The 19,053-nt window shown below is 34.2% G+C and overlaps 1 protein-coding gene across 1 annotated transcript in view; it reads right to left on the bottom strand.

The window, feature by feature from the left end:
* LRP1B (LDL receptor related protein 1B) overlaps positions 1-19,053 on the bottom strand; it is a 1,933,320-nt gene that overhangs the window by 25,109 nt on the left and 1,889,158 nt on the right. The window contains exons 85-87 of the mRNA XM_024122386.1: positions 15,005-15,179; positions 10,789-10,893; positions 9,803-9,916 (exon numbers count right to left, since the gene is read on the bottom strand). Coding sequence (XP_023978154.1) covers positions 9,803-9,916; positions 10,789-10,893; positions 15,005-15,179 — 394 coding nt within the window. The remainder of the gene's footprint in view (positions 1-9,802; positions 9,917-10,788; positions 10,894-15,004; positions 15,180-19,053) is intronic.

Below are 19,053 nucleotides of genomic sequence, written 5' to 3' on the forward strand. Positions count from 1 at the left end.
AAAAAAAATATATATATATATATATATATATATATATACATATATATATATATCTGTATTCCGTGGTTTTCCCCATGACATGACTAGCATGGTGAAAGCTAGAACAAGCTACAACTTGTTACCTGGGATCATAAAGGATAGATATTGATGTGACAGATTTTCCTGGCCTTTACTGTTCCAAAAGACATGCACGTTTCACATTTTGTGCTTTGAAAATATGCCACAGGGCAGAAAACAAATAAGGGACATGCAATGACCTGACTCTTGAAAAGTGGACAACACAGGCTGCTAAAGGTGAATTGCTCAAAACCCCTGCTGAAAAGTTGTGATCTGTTTGAAATCACTCCTGACAGCTTCCTTGGGCTCTTCTCAAATGTTCTCTATGGGGCCACAGGGTCGCTGGTCCACAAGGAGGAGCATTGCTCAGCCTGACAGCAGAGGCCTGAAGAGTAGAACGTGCCCTCTCCTTTCAGCAGAGCCAGTAGTTTGAAATACCTAGGCCTTAATTAGCTGTTGTAATATAGAAGAATAATTCCTACCTTTTAAAAATGTGTGACAGAAATGAAACTCACTATCTTCTTCCCCAAAACCCAAACAGAGGTTTCCCTAGTACCTGTACATTTCCTTATGTGTTTCTCACCCTAAGGACTTAGAAAACAATGCTAAACTTTTAAGAAAATAATTAGATGGAACAAACACAAAACCAAAGAAAATGACAAAATGACTAATTTTCGGATCATTCGCTTAATGAATGTCCCTTTGGTACTTGTATAGTCATTTTGCATCCCTCTGAGTTTTTAAAATCTGCTTTGAAAATGTTTCAAAACCTACTTCCCGTGCGTTTTCTGAGGTGTTTGAGGGTGGACCTGCTGCCCTTTTTTTCTCTCGTGTCCCTCATGGAACTTGAGCTTAGTTATGTAGTTCCCTTTTCAGTCACTATTACTATCACAATCATTACACTTCTAATCTTTTATTTATGCCATATTTTGCTTATTTTTAATAACAAGCACTTTTTAAGAACTACACAGCTTATTTTTTGTCTCCAAACTCCCAGAAGCCCAAATTATGCCAAGTACTGATCCTTTTATGTATGGTCTATTAGAACAGCTTGAAGGTTCTACTTTTTTTTTAAGTGTTTACTATGTTGAAAACAATATTCTGGTTTTTTTTTTTTAACAGGTATTACATTTCTTATTCCTCAAAATAATTTTAGGAAGTAGATGCTATCAGTATTTCCATATTGAGATGACAAATGAGGCAAAGAGAAGAAAAAAGAAACCAACAAAACAAACTGCAATTCTAAGATATAAGGTCTTCTATCTTTTGGCTGTTTTTTGTGCCCTGTTTACCAAGAAATCATTTTTAAAAAGCCATTTCTTTAATTAAAAAAATTGTCTCCCTTTCCTTTGTAAATTGGGATTCATTTCAAAATCTGTTTTTTCAAACCCAGGGCTTCTTGTTCCAGCAGAGCACCATGCCATCAAGACCTTTTTAAAACACACACATGACTGAGATAGTTCATATGTCAAATGTTATTAGTGTTCCCCTACTGCTTATGGACTTATGGAATAAATTTCAAATTCCTAGCTAAGCATACTATGTTCCTCAGAACTATTTCAGTGTATAACATTATTGTCTAATACTCCCCCAGAAGCACCATTTATCTTACACCACTCACATCCCCAGAGCCCCTGCCACCTTCCTTCTTGTCTCATCTTTCCTCAACTAGATCAGAGTCCCTCAAGGGCAGGGGCTACAACTTACTTTCCTCTATTTCATTCTTTTTTCTTTCTTTTTTTGAGAGAGAGAAAATACCAAAGTAAAAACAACAAACAAAAGTCAAGGAGAAGAGAGAACAAAAATTAATACAATTAAGTTTTACTAGTAAGTTAATATGGGTAAATTAAAAGCCTATTTAGTTCCTTTTGTAGAGAGATATTTAACCTCAGTTCCAGAATGCTTAGGAAACTTCCTGTGGTAGTTTTAGAAGATATCATAAAGATGAGAAAGAGAACCAAAAATCATAATGAAATGAATCACTTTTTAATTTTTTTCTGACTCTTGCAGGTTTTAAAAATGTATTAATGAAGTAAGAAGTGGTATTACAATGATGATAGAAAGATGCTTATATCATAGACTGTCAGATTTCACAATACAATACAGGCACCAGGACAGTATTTTTTAGCAACATTAGTTAAGCACATATTACACACAGAATGCATGCTAGCTGCTGAGGCAAAATAGATAAATCAGATACAACCTCTTCTTTAAAGGAATTTACGATCTGCCAGAGAGAAACAGACATGTACATTTAGAAGGACCATGGAGTAAAACAAGCAGCATTCCCAAGCCAGTTTCATAGAAATATGCTCCATGTCAAAAGGCCACACAGAGATGAGAAGTCAATTCTAGCCATAAAATATGGAATATCATAGGGTAATATGAAAAATGTAACCACACGCTCATGCAGATGATCAGAGAAAGGAAAACCATGTTTCCAAAAAAAAAAAAAAAAACGGAAACCCCCCCCCAAAAACAGAGAGCAAGCAAAACAAAACAAAACAGATGCCCAAATAAATATAACCAAACCAAAAAAACAAAAAAAGGAAAAATCCAGAAAAAAGGGAAAAACAAATAATAGACTGGGGAAAAATGCTCACAGAAAGTTATTTTTAGCTTCTTCTTGAAATGAAGAAGCAAAACATAAAAAACTAGCAGTGTTAAATTGTTTTTGACCACACAGAGAATTGGTCCTGCTATGGGCAAGAAGCAATAATATATATAGTAAGAAATGTCCTGGAATTTTGCCATACTGCTATTTTCAAAACAGTGTGGGCCTGAATTGGTATGATTTCAAAACTAGTGTAATATCAGAGTTAGATCTTTTTGGTTCTCCCTTTTCAGTTGATAAAAAATAATTTTAAACTTGTTTTTTTCTTTTATTTTTGAAAAAGAAGGTGAATTATACAGAAAGTTGATTTTAAAGGAAATAGTCCCCAAATTCCACCAATAATGGTCATTAATCTTTAAGCTTCACAAGTCAAATATTTTTGTCTGTTCACTGATAAAAACTTCAGTGCCTAGGTTGTTTTCTGGTATATAGTAGGTATTCAATAAAAATTTTCTGATGAATTAATATGGGAAGAAAAAAATCACCAGTATTTTTGTTATCTAAATGGACAAAATATGAAGAAACCAAGGGACAGACACTTAGGTTTCTAGTTCTTATAACACTTAGGTTTCTAGTTCTTATGGATTGTGGATCTATTGATACTAGACTAGGGGTCGATAATAAGAAATAGGTGGAAAAGATTATTACCTCTCTTGAAGTTAGGCATAAATAAGCTATTCATATAACCTGATATATTACGGTACATTATTTTAAAGTATCAGGAAAATAGATCATAAAATCACAGAGAAAAATTAATACAAATATTTAATTGTGACCCAGGAATTTTATGATTAGCCCTTCAGTTACTCCATAGTTTTAATAATAAAGGCTTTGTTATTTTTAATTCTGCTACTAATGGGAATCTTTGTTTTCTCAGTGTCTTTATAGATATTTTAGAGGAATTTTGAGAGAATTGGTATCTGAGGTTGTGACTCTGACCCAATTTTTAAAAAATTACTAAAATTCAAATGGGACTGATTAAATACCTCACACTTTATAGTTTTATAGTATATTAGTGAACAATTAGTCTAAATCCATCACCTTATGGACAAGGAAAATGTGACACAAAGAGACAATGTAACTTGCCCCAAATCATTGCTAGTTTGATTAATAAAGTCTATACTTTCATACTGAATATTTCTTCTTCTGGGTGCTGACACTAGAAAACTAATGAGATAAGCACACAGATATTTAAAGACAGAAGTTTTTATCCTAGGAAAAAATAATTTTAAAAAGGAACAAAAAAAAAAAAAAAAAAAGGAACAAAACACAGAAACAAACTAACAAAAAAATCCTAATTATCGAATGATAGCTGGTTCATTAAATAAAATAGGAAAAGTCCAGACAATAGAACACTCAGTAACCTTAAGAATAAAAGCATCTAGTTATGTAGATTGACATGGAATGATGTTCATAATGTATTGCAAAGTAAATAAACATGAAAGAGTGTCTATCACAGGATTTCATTTTAGTATATAATATTCTGCAAATGTATATTTGCATAAAGAAACAGAATGAATAGAAACCAAAGTAACAGTAGTTTGAGATGAAAGTGTCAGCAGGTTTGATTTCTTCTGAGGCTTCTCTCCTTGGCTTACGAACATCTTCTTCCTATATATCTTCACATGGTCTTCCCCTGTGTGTGCTGTATCCAAATCTCCCCTTCTTATAAGGACACCAGTCACATTGGATTGGGGCCCACCCTAATGACCCCCATTTTAACTTATTCATCTCTTTAAAGATCCTATCTCCAAATATAGTCCCATTCTGAGGTACTGGGAGATACAGCTTCAACATAAGAATTTTGAACACAATTCATCTCAAAATACTGACAAAAAAGCAAAATTCTCATACACACATATAGATATATCACTTGTGTGTATAAGTTAATTTTATGTCAACTTGACTGGCCTAAGGGATGCCCAGACAGCTGGCAAAACATTATTCCTGGATGTGTCTATGAGGGTGTCTCTGGGAAGAAATAAGTGTTTGAATTAGACTGAGTAAAGAAGACCACTCTCACCAGTGAGGATGGGCATCATCCAATCTTCTGAGGGTCTGAATAGAACAAAAAGGCAGAGGAAGGGCACATTTGCTCTCTCTGCTTGAGCTGGGACATCTGTCATCTCTTGCCCTCAAGCATTAATGCTCCTGGTTTTTAGTTCTTTAAACTTAGACACCATCATTTCCCAGGTTCTCAGGTCTTTAGATTTGGACTGAATTACACCACCAGCTTTCCCTGTTCTCCAGCTTGCAGACAGTAGATCCTGGGATTTCTTGACCTCCATAATTGGGTGAGTCAATTCCTATAATAAATGTCTCTCTCTCCCCATTTATATATAAATATATATGATATATGATATATGACACATATGATATATGATATATGATACATATGATATATATCCTATTGCTTCTTTTTCTCTGGAGAACCCTGAATATTTGATTCTTCTCTTTTAAAAAACTTCAGTTAAGTCCAAGTCAATTAATATTTACTATTCACTTGCCACGTGCTATATACAAAGAGATAATCCTGTGTTGAGACTAGTGGGATAATAAGAGTAAAGTGGAAAAAGGCAGGAGAGACATTTGGGTCCAGCGAGCTATTTAAGCAAAAACATCTGGGTGTGGAATGGTCCCATGGCTACGTGGTGAGGCTGTGTATGTGCCAGTGTCCACAGTGGTAGGAGAAGTAGTGTAGCTACAAGCATTTCTTTACTACTGGAGGGTGAAATGTGCTGTGGGTATTGCTGGGAGATAATGCTATGGAGGTTGGTCTATGTTTTAAAAAAAAACTTAAATTCAATATAAATGAAAGTCTTAAGCTAGGGAGAAATTTTAGAAGTAGGAAGACATAGTTAACTTGTTATTGAGTTCACAGGATTAATCATTTCTATATCTCGCAACAAAAATTGTTTAACAATACAAACATTGTCAAAATAACACATATTTATTTTTTAAAGTTTGGCTTTAACATTGTTCAATATACCTTCTTTAATAAATGTCAAAACTCTCTCCAAATAAACATAAAAAAGCCTTTAGATTTTCATTTTTTCTCGGCTTTTCTTTGGAGTTTTCTTTTCCTCTGCACATAGTAATAAGTGAAAAGGGCCATCAAGAGACAAAAGTGAAGGCTTTCAAAGAACAAATCTATTTCTTAAATTGAAAGATAAGGTAATAAAATTTCTATGTGGAAAAAAACTGTCAACCTCATAGATCTGAATACTTTGTAGACTTTCCAAATGTGTGTAAGTTCTGCACAATTCAATAGTTTTTTACTCTATGAAAAAAAGAATAACATAGTACCAACAAAGCTAAAGCAAGTCCTATACCTTACTTCTTAAAGCAATTTTTGTTTCCTGTAAAGGCGCTTAGATGAAATAGTGCATACTAGCTTTTCATCAAAGATACATGACCGCTACCAATTGAAATCTGAAGCTAAAATCTGTGTTTCCAAAAATTTCCACTTATGAGGAGAATCAACCACTAGAAAGAGATCCTGAGGGCTTAATATTCTCTTAGCTGGACAATTTTTGTATTCTACATGATCATAGACACTTCATACTAAATTTATTTTTATTTATTTACATTTTAGTACCAAATGAATGATAAGTATCCTATGTAAAACTAGGAAATTTTCCATATTCTAGAAATTTTAACTCTAAGAAACATGAGTATAATATCTACGTCTGAACCATCTATCCTTCATAGTTACTTAACAATGGGCCCCTAATAAATAGTGAAAGAATGATCCTCTTGAAACTTATGTCTTTCTTATTGTAAAAATATTTTCCCTTAGATCCTACTTCCCCTTGAAGTTACAATTGTTCTTTCTTCATTTAATCCATAGCCTAACAGTCAGAAAGGAATCTACAGTCTTCTCTACTTTCTTACCTTTCACTTTTCCAACTATAATCTGGTTGCTGTCATGTAGCACTTTCAAAACATCTCTCATAATGGCCATCTAATTGCAAAATTCAATAAACCACTTAGAATTCTTATCCTTTTTGAACTATCTGGAGTTGATATTCTTGGACACGCTCTATTCTTTTGACTTCGAGGAACCTACACTTTGACAAGTCCCCTCCAAATTCTATTTCTTCTCATTTTTTGTTGATTCTTCCATAATACAGTATTAAACATTGGTGTCTCCTAGAATTCCATCCTTAATTCTCCAGTCTTCTTTCTATAAACCCACTCCTGTGTCATGCATAAAATGTACCTCACAAACTGGCCCCAACACATCTCTTTAATCTCCCCCCACCCCCCCATTATATCACATAGCCTGTGTTCTACTCTAAACAACGTTCATCTTCTACTTTCAGACCTATTCTCTCACTGTGCTATTCCTCTTTCAAGAAAGGTTTTCAGCCATTTCCCCCTGTAAAATAACTAAACTTTTTTTTCAAAATACTTTTAAAATATCACTTCACCTGTAAAACCTTTCTCTCTCCCACTAGTAATCATTAACTGATCTCTATTCAGTTGTTTTCCCACAACACTTTGGTCATATTTCCGTATAGCAATTATCAAATGGTATTTTAAATTTTTAAAATCCATTCATCTACCCAAAATGAATTTTAAGCCCTTTAAAAGTAAAAACCTTATTGGAGTTAGTCAGCACAAAGAAAGCAGTATGGAATAAGAGTTATAACCAGGGCAAGGACTTTAGAATCAAACAGTTATTTGCTAAATCAGTTTTAGCTGTTATTAATTCTCCTTCTGAATATACACAGGGCCTCACTCATCATAGGTTATCAATACATATTTGATGAATAAATTAATGAGTGAATAACAGAATATCATTATCTCTTCTACGATTCTTTCATGGCTTAAATGATTTGAGGAATTCAGTAAGCATTACTCCTACCATCAGAATAAATTTTAGGGTGTAGAAAACCAAAGCACAGACAAAATTTCCATTAAGCCCAAAGCAGATAGAAATAAAGATACACAAAAGTAAAAGGTGTTTGCTCTGAACCTCTCCAATTAACATATTTTTCTTGGTTGATTTTAATCCAAGGCTGATTATACCTTACAAGGTCAGGTGCCTCTGATGATACATGGTAAGAGTGAAAAGTGGAACAGAACATTACTGTGGAATGTTATGCCCACAAGAAATATTCATTCTGGTGACACAAGGGCATTCTCTAGACAGGTCATGTTCCTGAGACCTATTTATGGAGGGGGGTGGTGCTGAAATGTCATGTATACTTTGCCTGGGAATTGTGAGAAAGGGACAAGAAATACAAAGACTGGGCCCCAGAGCAGGCATTACTGGGGTCCTAAAAATAAGATAACACAAGTACGTAGATCAAAGTTTGGCCAAGGATCACCCTGACCTTACTAACACTGAACTCACTGTGAATCCATCATTTTTCACCTGAAGTGCTGCCAGACCTTTTGGTGTGGGATCCCTGCAGCTGATCTCCAGGCCTTTCTTCCACATGCCACTAAGTGTCACCTTCGAAAGCAAACGTCTTCAGCTTTGCCTCAAATCACTTTGGCTATACATTCTTTTCAGGATCCTATGGAATCCCCTAACTTTGGCATAAATCAGGTTCCAATTTATCCTCCCAGTTTTAAATCCTCACCCCCCTCCCCAACTCTCCAGTCACCCTTCATTCTAGCTGTATTAAACCACTCCCAGAGAGGCCACTAAGTCTCACATCCATGTCTCTGCTTATGTTATTCTTTCTTTTCAGAATGTTCTTCCCGACCTCACTGAACTACCTGAACTACATGGCCAACAAGAGGATGCCTTTTCTGTAAAGTCTTCCGTGTATTCCTATCTCCCATTCTAAACAAATCATCTGCCCTGTTAAAACTCCACTGCCCCCTCTTTTTTCCTGTGTTCACACCTGCATTAATACAGGTTAATTAGTTGCTTATGAATTGTTAAACCCACTAATTAGTGAGCTCCTTGATGTTTGGGTTAAATTTCATTCATCTTCACTTGTCTAGGATTTAGCACTCTTTCAGGGTCTTATAAATATTTGCTGAATGACTGGAGGAATTTAGGTTGGAGGCAAGGTAGAGGTAAGACTAAAGAAGGGTCCCCTCTCTGTCTTCAGCTGCATAAGGCACTAAACCTGAGTATGAACTAAGAAGGGAATCAATTTCTTAACAGGTCAGTTTATATACACTTTATAGACTGATATTTAAAGGAGTATTTCTGGATTATTTTATGTAGGAACATTGGTTTAACATATTCAAATATCTTTTAGAAAAAAAGACTATCAGTTTTTCCTATGTGATTATTTTAATCACTTCCCATACTTTTACAATTATTGTGTAAAGAATGACATTTTCTTGAATAACAAAATAGATCATTATGAACAAAATTGTAGAGTTTTGGAAATGAAATATCTGAATTTTAATATAATTGTGCATTAAAACCATTACTAAATACTCTGAGACACCACCATGAGCTATTATTGGGTGCCAATCAGGGTTTCTGTTTATGACATGGAGTATTAAGGAGGATGTCAGATATGATCCATCTCTAAAGCTCAAATGCAAGATGCAAAAATAACTTCCATTGTTATGAAGGTTGACAGCTACCCCAAAGGTGATCCCTGAGATTTCACAGAGGAAAAGAATGTATTTGTTACGAGCAAATTGAATCAAGAAAGAATGATTTGAAATGAAGTTTCTGGAATATTTTAGCATATACCTATTTCTTCTGTAAAGAAGTCTTACTGATTAAGGTAAGACAGTTCCACTGAAATCTTGGGAGCCAAAATAATGTATTTTATCAGTACTTGAAATGAAAAGTCAGTTACTAAACAAAAGACACTATTCCAATTATAGTATCCAGTATAGTAATAAAGTCTAAAAACACCTACTTCTGTCCTCTAATTAAAAGCCACTGTTCTAGCAAATGTATTTTTATGAGACAGTTCCACGAGATTTTTCATTCCCTCCATTATATTTCTAGACAATCTAGCTAACTGTGGTGCATACACTTGTCGGCGAGCAAGGCAAAGGTTAAGTGTGTATGACACAGATGAGCCCCGAGATTAAGTATACACTGTGAAAAGCATGTGGATGTTCATGATTTAAACCAATGAACTGTGGCCTGAAATGATGTCACACAAAGCTTAGCGGTAAGTGGAAGGTTAAACCTACTTGCATCTCGGCTCATTAAACGCAGTTAAAGTGCAAATCCCCTCATTCTGACAGTAGTGATCACAAGGGTTCTCTTTCTGGTCACAGCGCTGACTTTTAAACCCAACAGAGCATCTGCAGAATTTCAGTAAAATACAGCTAAATAAAGCATCTGACTTTTTTTTTCAAATGTTTCAAATTCATTTCATACAGAAATAGTAACATATGAACAAAATCTTTCCCAGGTATGCTCACTTATTTCTTATATACACACTCATCATAGGCTATTCTGACAAGGTGGGGAACAGAATGCAGATGTGGATCATATGTGGGCATCATCCTTCTGGTCAAGCAGTGATAAAAGAAAACTCAAAATAGAGATCACATAGGCTGAACGGTCTTATTTCAAGCTTTCCATTATGGACAATCAGGTATTTGAAAAGGGAATATATTAAATTCCAGATTTTCTCAGAAGCAGAGAATCTACAATACTTTCCAAACATTTAGAAACCCAGATTCGAGGTAATGTATTTCAAAAGAGACAAGGGCTTAATAGGTTTACATAATACAACACTCAAAACCTGATACAAAAATCAAATAGTATTATACTTTTGAAAAGATACCTTACATACTTTGAAAAGAATGGCCTTAAGTACCAAAGTATTTATAAATATGATTATGTCTGGGTTTCACATATCTATTGTAAATAAGGTCAATTAAATTAGAACAATTTTTACTGGCATTTCCAAGTTCAAAGATCTCTGAATGTTTGAAATGGGTATGATGCTAAGAAGTGAATCAGCTTTTCCATATGAAATCACAAGCAAATTGATGAGGGAGGATATTCTGTAGTACAGGAGCCAATGAGGAACAATACTTGATCAGAGATGACCACGAAACATTCATTTAAAATATGTTATGCCAAGAAAGGAGAACAATAGAGCATGGATTCCATGTACATCTAAAGTTGTTATCATAAAATGCCCACAACGTTATAAAATACTCACAGACACACAGGTACATTTGTCTCTGGGTCCAGCTGGCACGTGCCACCATTGTAACAGTAGCCATCACATAGCTGGCAGCTAGAGGCAATCTTTCCATTAGTGCAGCTGCAGCAACAAAGAAAAAAAATTTCATTGTTTCTGGAGTGATTATTGTTGAGAGCTGACACAAATTCTCTAAAGATGAGAATATTCATCATAAACGACTAATGCAGTGGCTGGCTAAAAGTAGGTTTTCAGAAAGAGAGACTTGCTGGAGGCAAAGATTTTTTTTTAATAGAATGATGACAAATAAAATTTTTCTTCTGGTAATTTTCAACCCATTCGTTTAATATAAAAATTTAATATAGCTAGATATAGGTGTGAAAAAATATACTCTAGTGTCTATCACTTACACTTCAGGGAGACATTAGCATCAGTATCTTATTCCCTTTTCATATTACCAGAGTTTGGTGACATTTTTATTATTTATAAACCACATTATCAAATACTTTAGAAGCAAATGCTTCAGCTATTCCTTCTAAACTGGAAAGTCTGGTCCAAAGAACTGTTATGAGTTTTAGACTCCACATTTTGTACGAAAGCATAGAACTATTCTGTAGTCACGTTTACCCCACTGTTTCTCCCTGAATATGTACTATAATTAGTGTCAAACTCTTTTTATTCTAAAGGAAAAAATGTAACAGTTCATTGCAAAAATAAACAGTAATATTATAGAAACAATATGCAATATGGCAACAAAGTAATGAGGTAGGCTTTCTTGGAAAATTTTTGGAAATGCTTCTAATTTATAGTACATTACCTGTCTGGGATAAGAACAAGCACTGTGGCTATTGCTACATGGGAAAAACAAGCATAATGATAAGAGGAAAATTACAGAAATTTCTTACTTGCCATGTTATATTTTTAAATAAATAAATGAATAAATAAATACTATTAGATCGGACATTGAAAACTGTTGGTGGAACAGAGAAAAGTACATTGATATTCCAAATTATTGAGGGAAACTCTTCTATGAGAAGTATGGTAATAGAATCATATAAGCCCTGGCCCAGATCAGAATTAAAACGGATCATGTCAATATTCCGATTATGAGATCATGTTAGTACTAAGTGCTATGAAGTAATCAATGGTATCACAATAAATCTGGACATAATCTTGATAAAGAAATCAGGCTGCAATGTCATTGATTGATCACTTTGATCCTCTTCATGGTGGGTACCTATTGCGGTACATCCATCAAAGAGTAATTCCCAATGATAGGTTAGATATTTTAAATAATTGGTTAGCAATCCCATAGTTTATTTATTCTGTGCATATTTATTTGGCCTCTTGTGGGTGGTAGGGCTGCTGGAAATGCACTGAACTGCTTACACTTTCCCAGAAGTTTAATTTAAAGATTTTTTTTTAAGAACCTGGATTTAAAAATCACACTTCTTTTCAGAGAAACAGAAGCAGTGAGTCAATTATGTACCAGATATGAAATGGAGACACGTGAAAGTGGAACTAAACATGGGGAAGATGGTAGTGGTTTAAAGTTTCCAAGATTTAACAAAGAATATCACATTCTTTATAATCTATAGAGCCATATGAATATGGATGCAAAGTGAGTCAAGTACATATTTAATGGTAGTGGTGTCTGATATGTTAAATGGATCTGGGAGATTTTCCTTGCTCTCCTCGCCCATCCTCCTTGAAAATCGAAGAGCAGAAAGTTATAGTTTCATGTTCAATCAAAGGGACAACATCAAAGAGAAAAATTAGCTCATCATACATTAAAGAATTTTACACAAAAAGAAAACTATACACCAAATATCATCTTTTAAAAGAGAAAAATATTCTAATTATGGATTGCTTTTAAACTTCTTCTTCCAAGAGTTATAAGAGATGTTGCCCTGTTCTCCTTCTAAAGGTTTTGTTTGAATCCTAAACTTTAGACAGAACTTTGTAGATATTTCAAATGTGAAATACAAGTTATCCAAATCATTGTAATACATCAAAGAGTACAACTTATATTTTAATGTAGGTTTTCATCATAATTTCATTTCTTAGAAATGTTACGTGTGTGCATGCAGACACACTTTGTAATTAGCAGTTGTCCAGTAAAGAGAAAGAATTCTCATAAAAATTTGACATCACAGTGGTATTATTTAGGCTATTCAAAATTATGATAAAGACTTTCTTCAACAATATTTACTGAGGAAGAGAGAAAAATACACAATTAGCTCTGTTTCAAAGATTATACTCATTATAATTGACAGAGCATCTATTCTTTACTGTAGTTGACAGCTCATAGGCTGTGCATTAGAAATACATGACTCTTTGGAATCGCAAGTATACATGCAGCTTGAATTTTCCCATTTCAGTAAAAACATATTTAATTCAGTTGTGATTTTGTTTTAGTGTCAGTTCTTTACCCATGAAATAGAAATTGCTGCAAGCTTTAGTTAATGCTAAGATGAAAAGTATCATAGAAATGAAAACAAACTTATCTAAAAGTTTCAAAATACCCAGAGTCCTGATTGTACTATCATGTTCATATGTTATTATAGCCTATCTGATAAATCAAATATTATACTCTTATCTTTAAACTTCCACTATCAACTCACTGCTAGCAACTATTATTTATCCATTCTTACATATAGTTTTCCAGAAAGATCTTTTAAGAGTCAAGAACTATAATGTTGGACCTTCAAAAGCCTACTCAGGCTATGAGGTTCTAGTGTTTCTAGGTTGTTGAAGCCAGTATTCTCTGTAAAGGAGGCAGTACCGAGGGTCCTAAGAGTTCAGCCCTTCGTTCCTCACATGGAACTGCCCTGTGTGATGGAAACAGGGTGTGTGTCTCTGCATGAGCTTCTCCAAGATAAACTGGGTTGCAAACTATGGCTCATAGCCTTTCTTATACGATGGTCCATGATTCCCTGTGTGACTGGGATGGGGCTGTGAAGAAGATTCTACAGTGCATTCCTGACATGGTACGCTGGACATAAAAAAAGATGTATGCTCAGTAATTAAAATCAAGTTCTGTCATGCTAAAGTTTCATCACAAAAAACTGATGAGCTTAATGAGCAAACATGATTTTGGTAGTTTATATGAAAATGCATTTTGCTTTTATGTACTTATCAAAGGCATATATTATAATTAGTCATATTTTAAATTACTTTAGTTAAAAAATAATGTACTTTCAAAGGACACAATTTGAGGGCTTAAGTAAATGTCATTTATAGTGATAACACAAATCATACATGGAGTAATTCTAAAATGAGAGTAAATAAAAAATCAAAAACTGTTGATGCTGTCTGTAATAAAATTTTATGGGGCCTTGTTTGGCAGAGCAACACAACTCAGGGCTGGCACCCTTGCAGAGCTGTCTTGGTGGAAGCTGTGACGTACACCCTTTAAGGCGTGCTTTCCTATCGCATATGCTTGTTTATTATACTCCTAGGGCAAGTGATAGAGTCCAGTCCTTTATAAGCCCTTTTTTTGAAAAACCTGTTAAAAGAAGTTCAGAGTGAGAAGTGATCTCTAACCCCAGTGGCATAAATTTGTTTCATGCTACAAACTGAATTTCATTACTCTTTAGCTGCAAAGTTCTGTTTTCCATTCACTTGATCTCAAAGCCAAAGAGCAAAAGGCAATGTAATCAAAATCTAACTTGGACATTTTTGTTGTAGTTACTTCCAAGGAAACATTATTCCTTCTACTTATTTTGTACAATAATTTTCAAAGTCAGATAAAAAGATTAAGTTTTATTTCCATTAGATAGGTCTTTTGATTCTTCCCCAAAGGATCATTCTGTAAAATCAGAAAGGCAAACACTCATTGTTGATAATAATGATGAAACAATTAAAAGCCTGAGCTATTCTAATTTAGAAGTATTACATATAGCTTTTTGAAGGTATGTTGCATTTCACTTTTACTTGCTTACTATTAGGAATATTCTATATAGGCAATGACCTGACCACGTCATTACATGATAAATGTTCATATTACCTAGATGTACATAATAGGTTTTTAATAAGGTTTGGTTTAATCAAAATGAATTGAACTCTATCTCTAGCCAAAAAAGAAAAAAAGAGAGAGAGAGAGAGAATGGAATGGTTGCCATATTGAATTTTAGAATAAAAATAATTTACATTGTTTTCACTGTTTATTTCTGGATTGCTATGTCCTTTTGCGTTCAAATGTTTTTATAAAGTAAGCTAGCTGTCTACTTACTTGCAAGATATATCTTCACTGTCTTTATTTATAATGCAATGTCCCCCATGGCACCTTATACATTTGTCAACCTCGCATTTTGGTCCTTCGTAGCGTGTTGGACAGACACATTCCACACTTCCGTCATCCCCAATGGTACAGGATTCAGAATTCACACAGTAGTGATGACACACATCTAGAAAGAATGCACAACACAGAAATGAAATTTCTTGAAATATTTCAAGATATTTCTCTTGAGTCACAATAAATGTTACCTTTCACTTAATATTTTTAAATGGTCAGAGAATAGGTAGATTAATTCACAAAAGCAGCGTGTAACTGCAGGTAACCAGAATTCTTTAATAATGCCATTGGTTCCTCTTTTTGCCTGAGTTAGGCATCATTTCATCTTTCTAAGAGGAGATGGGTTATATTGATATAATACTAAGTGACAAACTCTTTTGGTTCTGAGTTTTAAAGTTTAAGTTCACAAGTTTCCTCAGCTTTCCTTTTAATGAGCAATATTACCGTTATTCTGAAATGAACAGAAATGCTCAAGATTTCTTAAATGTCACTTATCTTTGTCCCTCTTCGCATCTCTTTTCATCCAGAGAACAGGGTAGTGAGTGGTGAGTAGGGGAATCCTACCTTTTCACTAGCTTTTGGTGTGGTGGAAAGAAGCCTCCCTCTATGAGCCAGAACAGGCCCAGTATTTCCAAATGCCTGGGCAGGTAAGCAGACAGGAGGTGTGCCTCTCATGGAACCCTAATAGAAAGGTAGACTGGAAGACTAACTGATCCATCATGGGTAGAAAGTGATAACAGAAGTCTAGACTATTGCCCCCTCCTAGGTGAGAACCTAACCTCCCCATCAGTCAGAGGGAAAACCTCCCTGTAGCTGAGCCCTTTACTTTGGAAGATGTTTCCTACTGAGCGCTACAGACAATTTTCTCAACCACGAAGGAAGTCTTCCTCAAATACTTCTATACCTCTTGAACGTCAGTAATAAAACAAAGACCATTTAATAATATAAGAACCACACTGGCTTTGCAATTAGATATTCTGCCTGTGTTTTGAAAAATAAGTTTATATGTCTGTTGACATATCAATGTATTCGAATTTACCATATTCAAAATATTGAAATTTATGGTACAAATAATCGTAAGCAGAAGAACTGGTCAAATTGATCCCAGACTTTGTGTTTGGAGCTGCAATTTCATTTTAGCTATCTAACCATGAAGCAATGTTAAATGAGATTAGCTGAGATAAAAATCACAATTTATAAACTTTAACCTGCAATAAGACAGTTATGGTAGGTGAGAAAAATTAAAACATAATTTATAATTTTCATGTTTGTGTATCTATCTAGCTGTTTATTAAATCAGACAGAAATTAAATTTACTGACAGCCTTGCTTCATATTTATGGAAATTTATTTCAAGCATTCTTCTGCTTGCTGTTGCTTTGTGCCAAGTGCCCTCGTTGCAATTCCATGCTGAAGCTTATTACTAAGGGTCTTGGCTGTATGTAAGGAAAGCAGCACTTTCGAAAGGTGAGAGACATGGAGATCTAAAAATTAAGTCAGTGTTAGTATCTGTCCATTATCATGTTTATCTGTAGTTGTTCTAGGCTTGGCAGGTAGAGTTTACACAGCACAGCTTCTGTTTTTATTTATGAAGAATGTATTAGCAGCAGCCTACGTAATCATCTAGTACCATCTCCTATGCAGAAATCTCTAAAGAAAAATTTTCCTTCGGCAGGTTGCTACATACCACTTACTGACAGAGAGCTCTTTTAAGATTGTCTCTACTTGCTTTAAATTTCATTCTTTGGTCCTGGTTAATTTTTCTGATGGGACATAGAAGTCAGCTGATGTATCTGTCCAAGATCTTCATATTATGAGGTTTTTCCACAGTGGATAATTCATCAGAATCATGTAGGTAACTTATTTGCAAATAAAAATTCCAGTGTCTTTCCCTTTCATCCACCACCACCCCTGGATTCCAATTTATAGATCATAAACGAGGCCCAGGTGATCCCCGTGGGACCAGTTGAGTAAACAGAATTTGGGAATGAGGGAATGTAAGAAATCAGAAAACAATTTACTGATTAGCAAAGGGACTACATTGTCTCATAATCGTAAATAGATTTGATTTGACTAAAATAGCTTATTTCTTGACTAATTTGTGAGCCCTAATTAAAATGTAATTTTTAACCTAAAATTTTGAACCACTTTTTTTAATAATCACATCACTGAGAAGACCTAAGAAACTCAAAAAAACTGGGTTAACATTCTGAGGGTTGATGATTGCCCTACACCATACTGTAGAAAGGAACAGTTTGCACTTATCTAGGGTGCTAAAGGTCAAAGTTAAAAACTTACCTACAATTTACTAATTATAACTAGTTTTGGTGCATAAATTAAATCTGTTTTAGACTAAGATTATAAAGATGTGAGAATATATATAACTCATTAGTAATCAAGAAAATACAAATTAATAGCTCAGAGAAATACCATTGCACACATACCAAATTGACTACAAATAGCAGAAACTCTCATACACTAGTAGTGGGAATATAAACTGGTTCAACCAATTTGGGAAACAATTGATAGTATATACTACATTTGAACATACCCACACTTTATGACCTAGCATTTTTACTCTTAATATACTGTATATCCCAGAGAAAAGCATGTACATGTGCACAAAAACATGTACATGATATGCACAGCAATATTTTTAGAAATAGCTGAAAACAGAAAATAAACTAAACGCCCATTGTAAGAAGAATGGATAAACTGTTGTTCATATATATATGTATATTTATATGTAAAGAGATAAATGAAAAATGAAGACATTACAGTTATACACAATGACATGGATGAATCTCACAAAAATAATATTGAGAGAAAAATGCTGGACAGAAAAATATATATACTACTTTTTTATTTATATAACTTCAAATGCAAAACTAATCTATGGTTTTAAGAGTCAAAAATGAGTTATTTTTGAGGAAAAGGAAAGGGATAGTGATGAAGAACACCAGGGGGCATCTGAGGTAATGATAATGTTTATTCTTGACCTGAATGTTGGTTTACACTGGTATGTACACCGGGGATAAATTACTGAACTGTATACCTGTGATTCTAAATATTTCTATGTATATTATTTTTCCATAGAAAGATGTTTTTAATCTAATGGCATATAAGCTACAATGAGAATATTTTAAAAATTCTGCTTAATTTGCTAAACAGGCTAATAGCTTTTCTCTTTACAGATGATATTTTTTAAAGGAATTCATGGTCCACTTTTTATGCTTTAAAGGAAATTCTCTGGAGAAATGTCTATTTAGGTCTTCTGTCCATTTATGGATTGGGTTGTTTGTTTTGATACTGAGCTGCATGAGCTGCTTGTAAATTTTGGAGATTAATCCTTTGTCAGTTGCTTCATTTGCAAATATTTTCTCCCATTCTGAGGGTTGTCTTTTCATCTTGTTTATGGTTTCCTTTGCTGTGCAAAAGCTTTTAAGTTTCATTAGGTCCCATTTGTTTATTTTTGTTTTAATTTCCATTTCTCTGGGAGATGGGTCAAAAAGGATCTTGATGTGATGTATGTCAAAGAGTGTTCTTCCTATGTTTTCTTCTAAGAGTTTTATAGTGTCTGGCCTTATATTTAGGTCTTTAATCCATTTTGAGTTTATTTTTGTATATGGTGTTAGGAAGTGTTCTACTTTCATTCATTTACATGTAGCTGTTCAGTTTTCCCAGCACCACTTATTGAAGAGACTGTCTTTTCTCCATTGTATATCCTTGCCTCCTTTGTCATAGATTAGTTGACCACATAAGTGCATGGGTTTATTTCTAGGTTTTCTATCCTGTTCCATTGATCTATATTTCTGTTTTTGTGCCAGTACCATATTGTCTTGAATACTGTAGTTTTGTAGTATTGTCTGAAGTCAGGGAGTCTGATTCCTTCAGCTCCATTTTTTTCCCTCAAGACTGCTTTGGTTATTTGGGGTCTTTTGTGTCTCCATACAAATTTTAAGACTTTTTGTTCTAGTTCTGTAAAAA

The sequence above is a fragment of the Physeter macrocephalus genome, chromosome 2, assembly GCF_002837175.3.
Source record: "Physeter macrocephalus isolate SW-GA chromosome 2, ASM283717v5, whole genome shotgun sequence".
Classification (NCBI taxonomy): Eukaryota; Metazoa; Chordata; class Mammalia; order Artiodactyla; family Physeteridae; genus Physeter; species Physeter macrocephalus.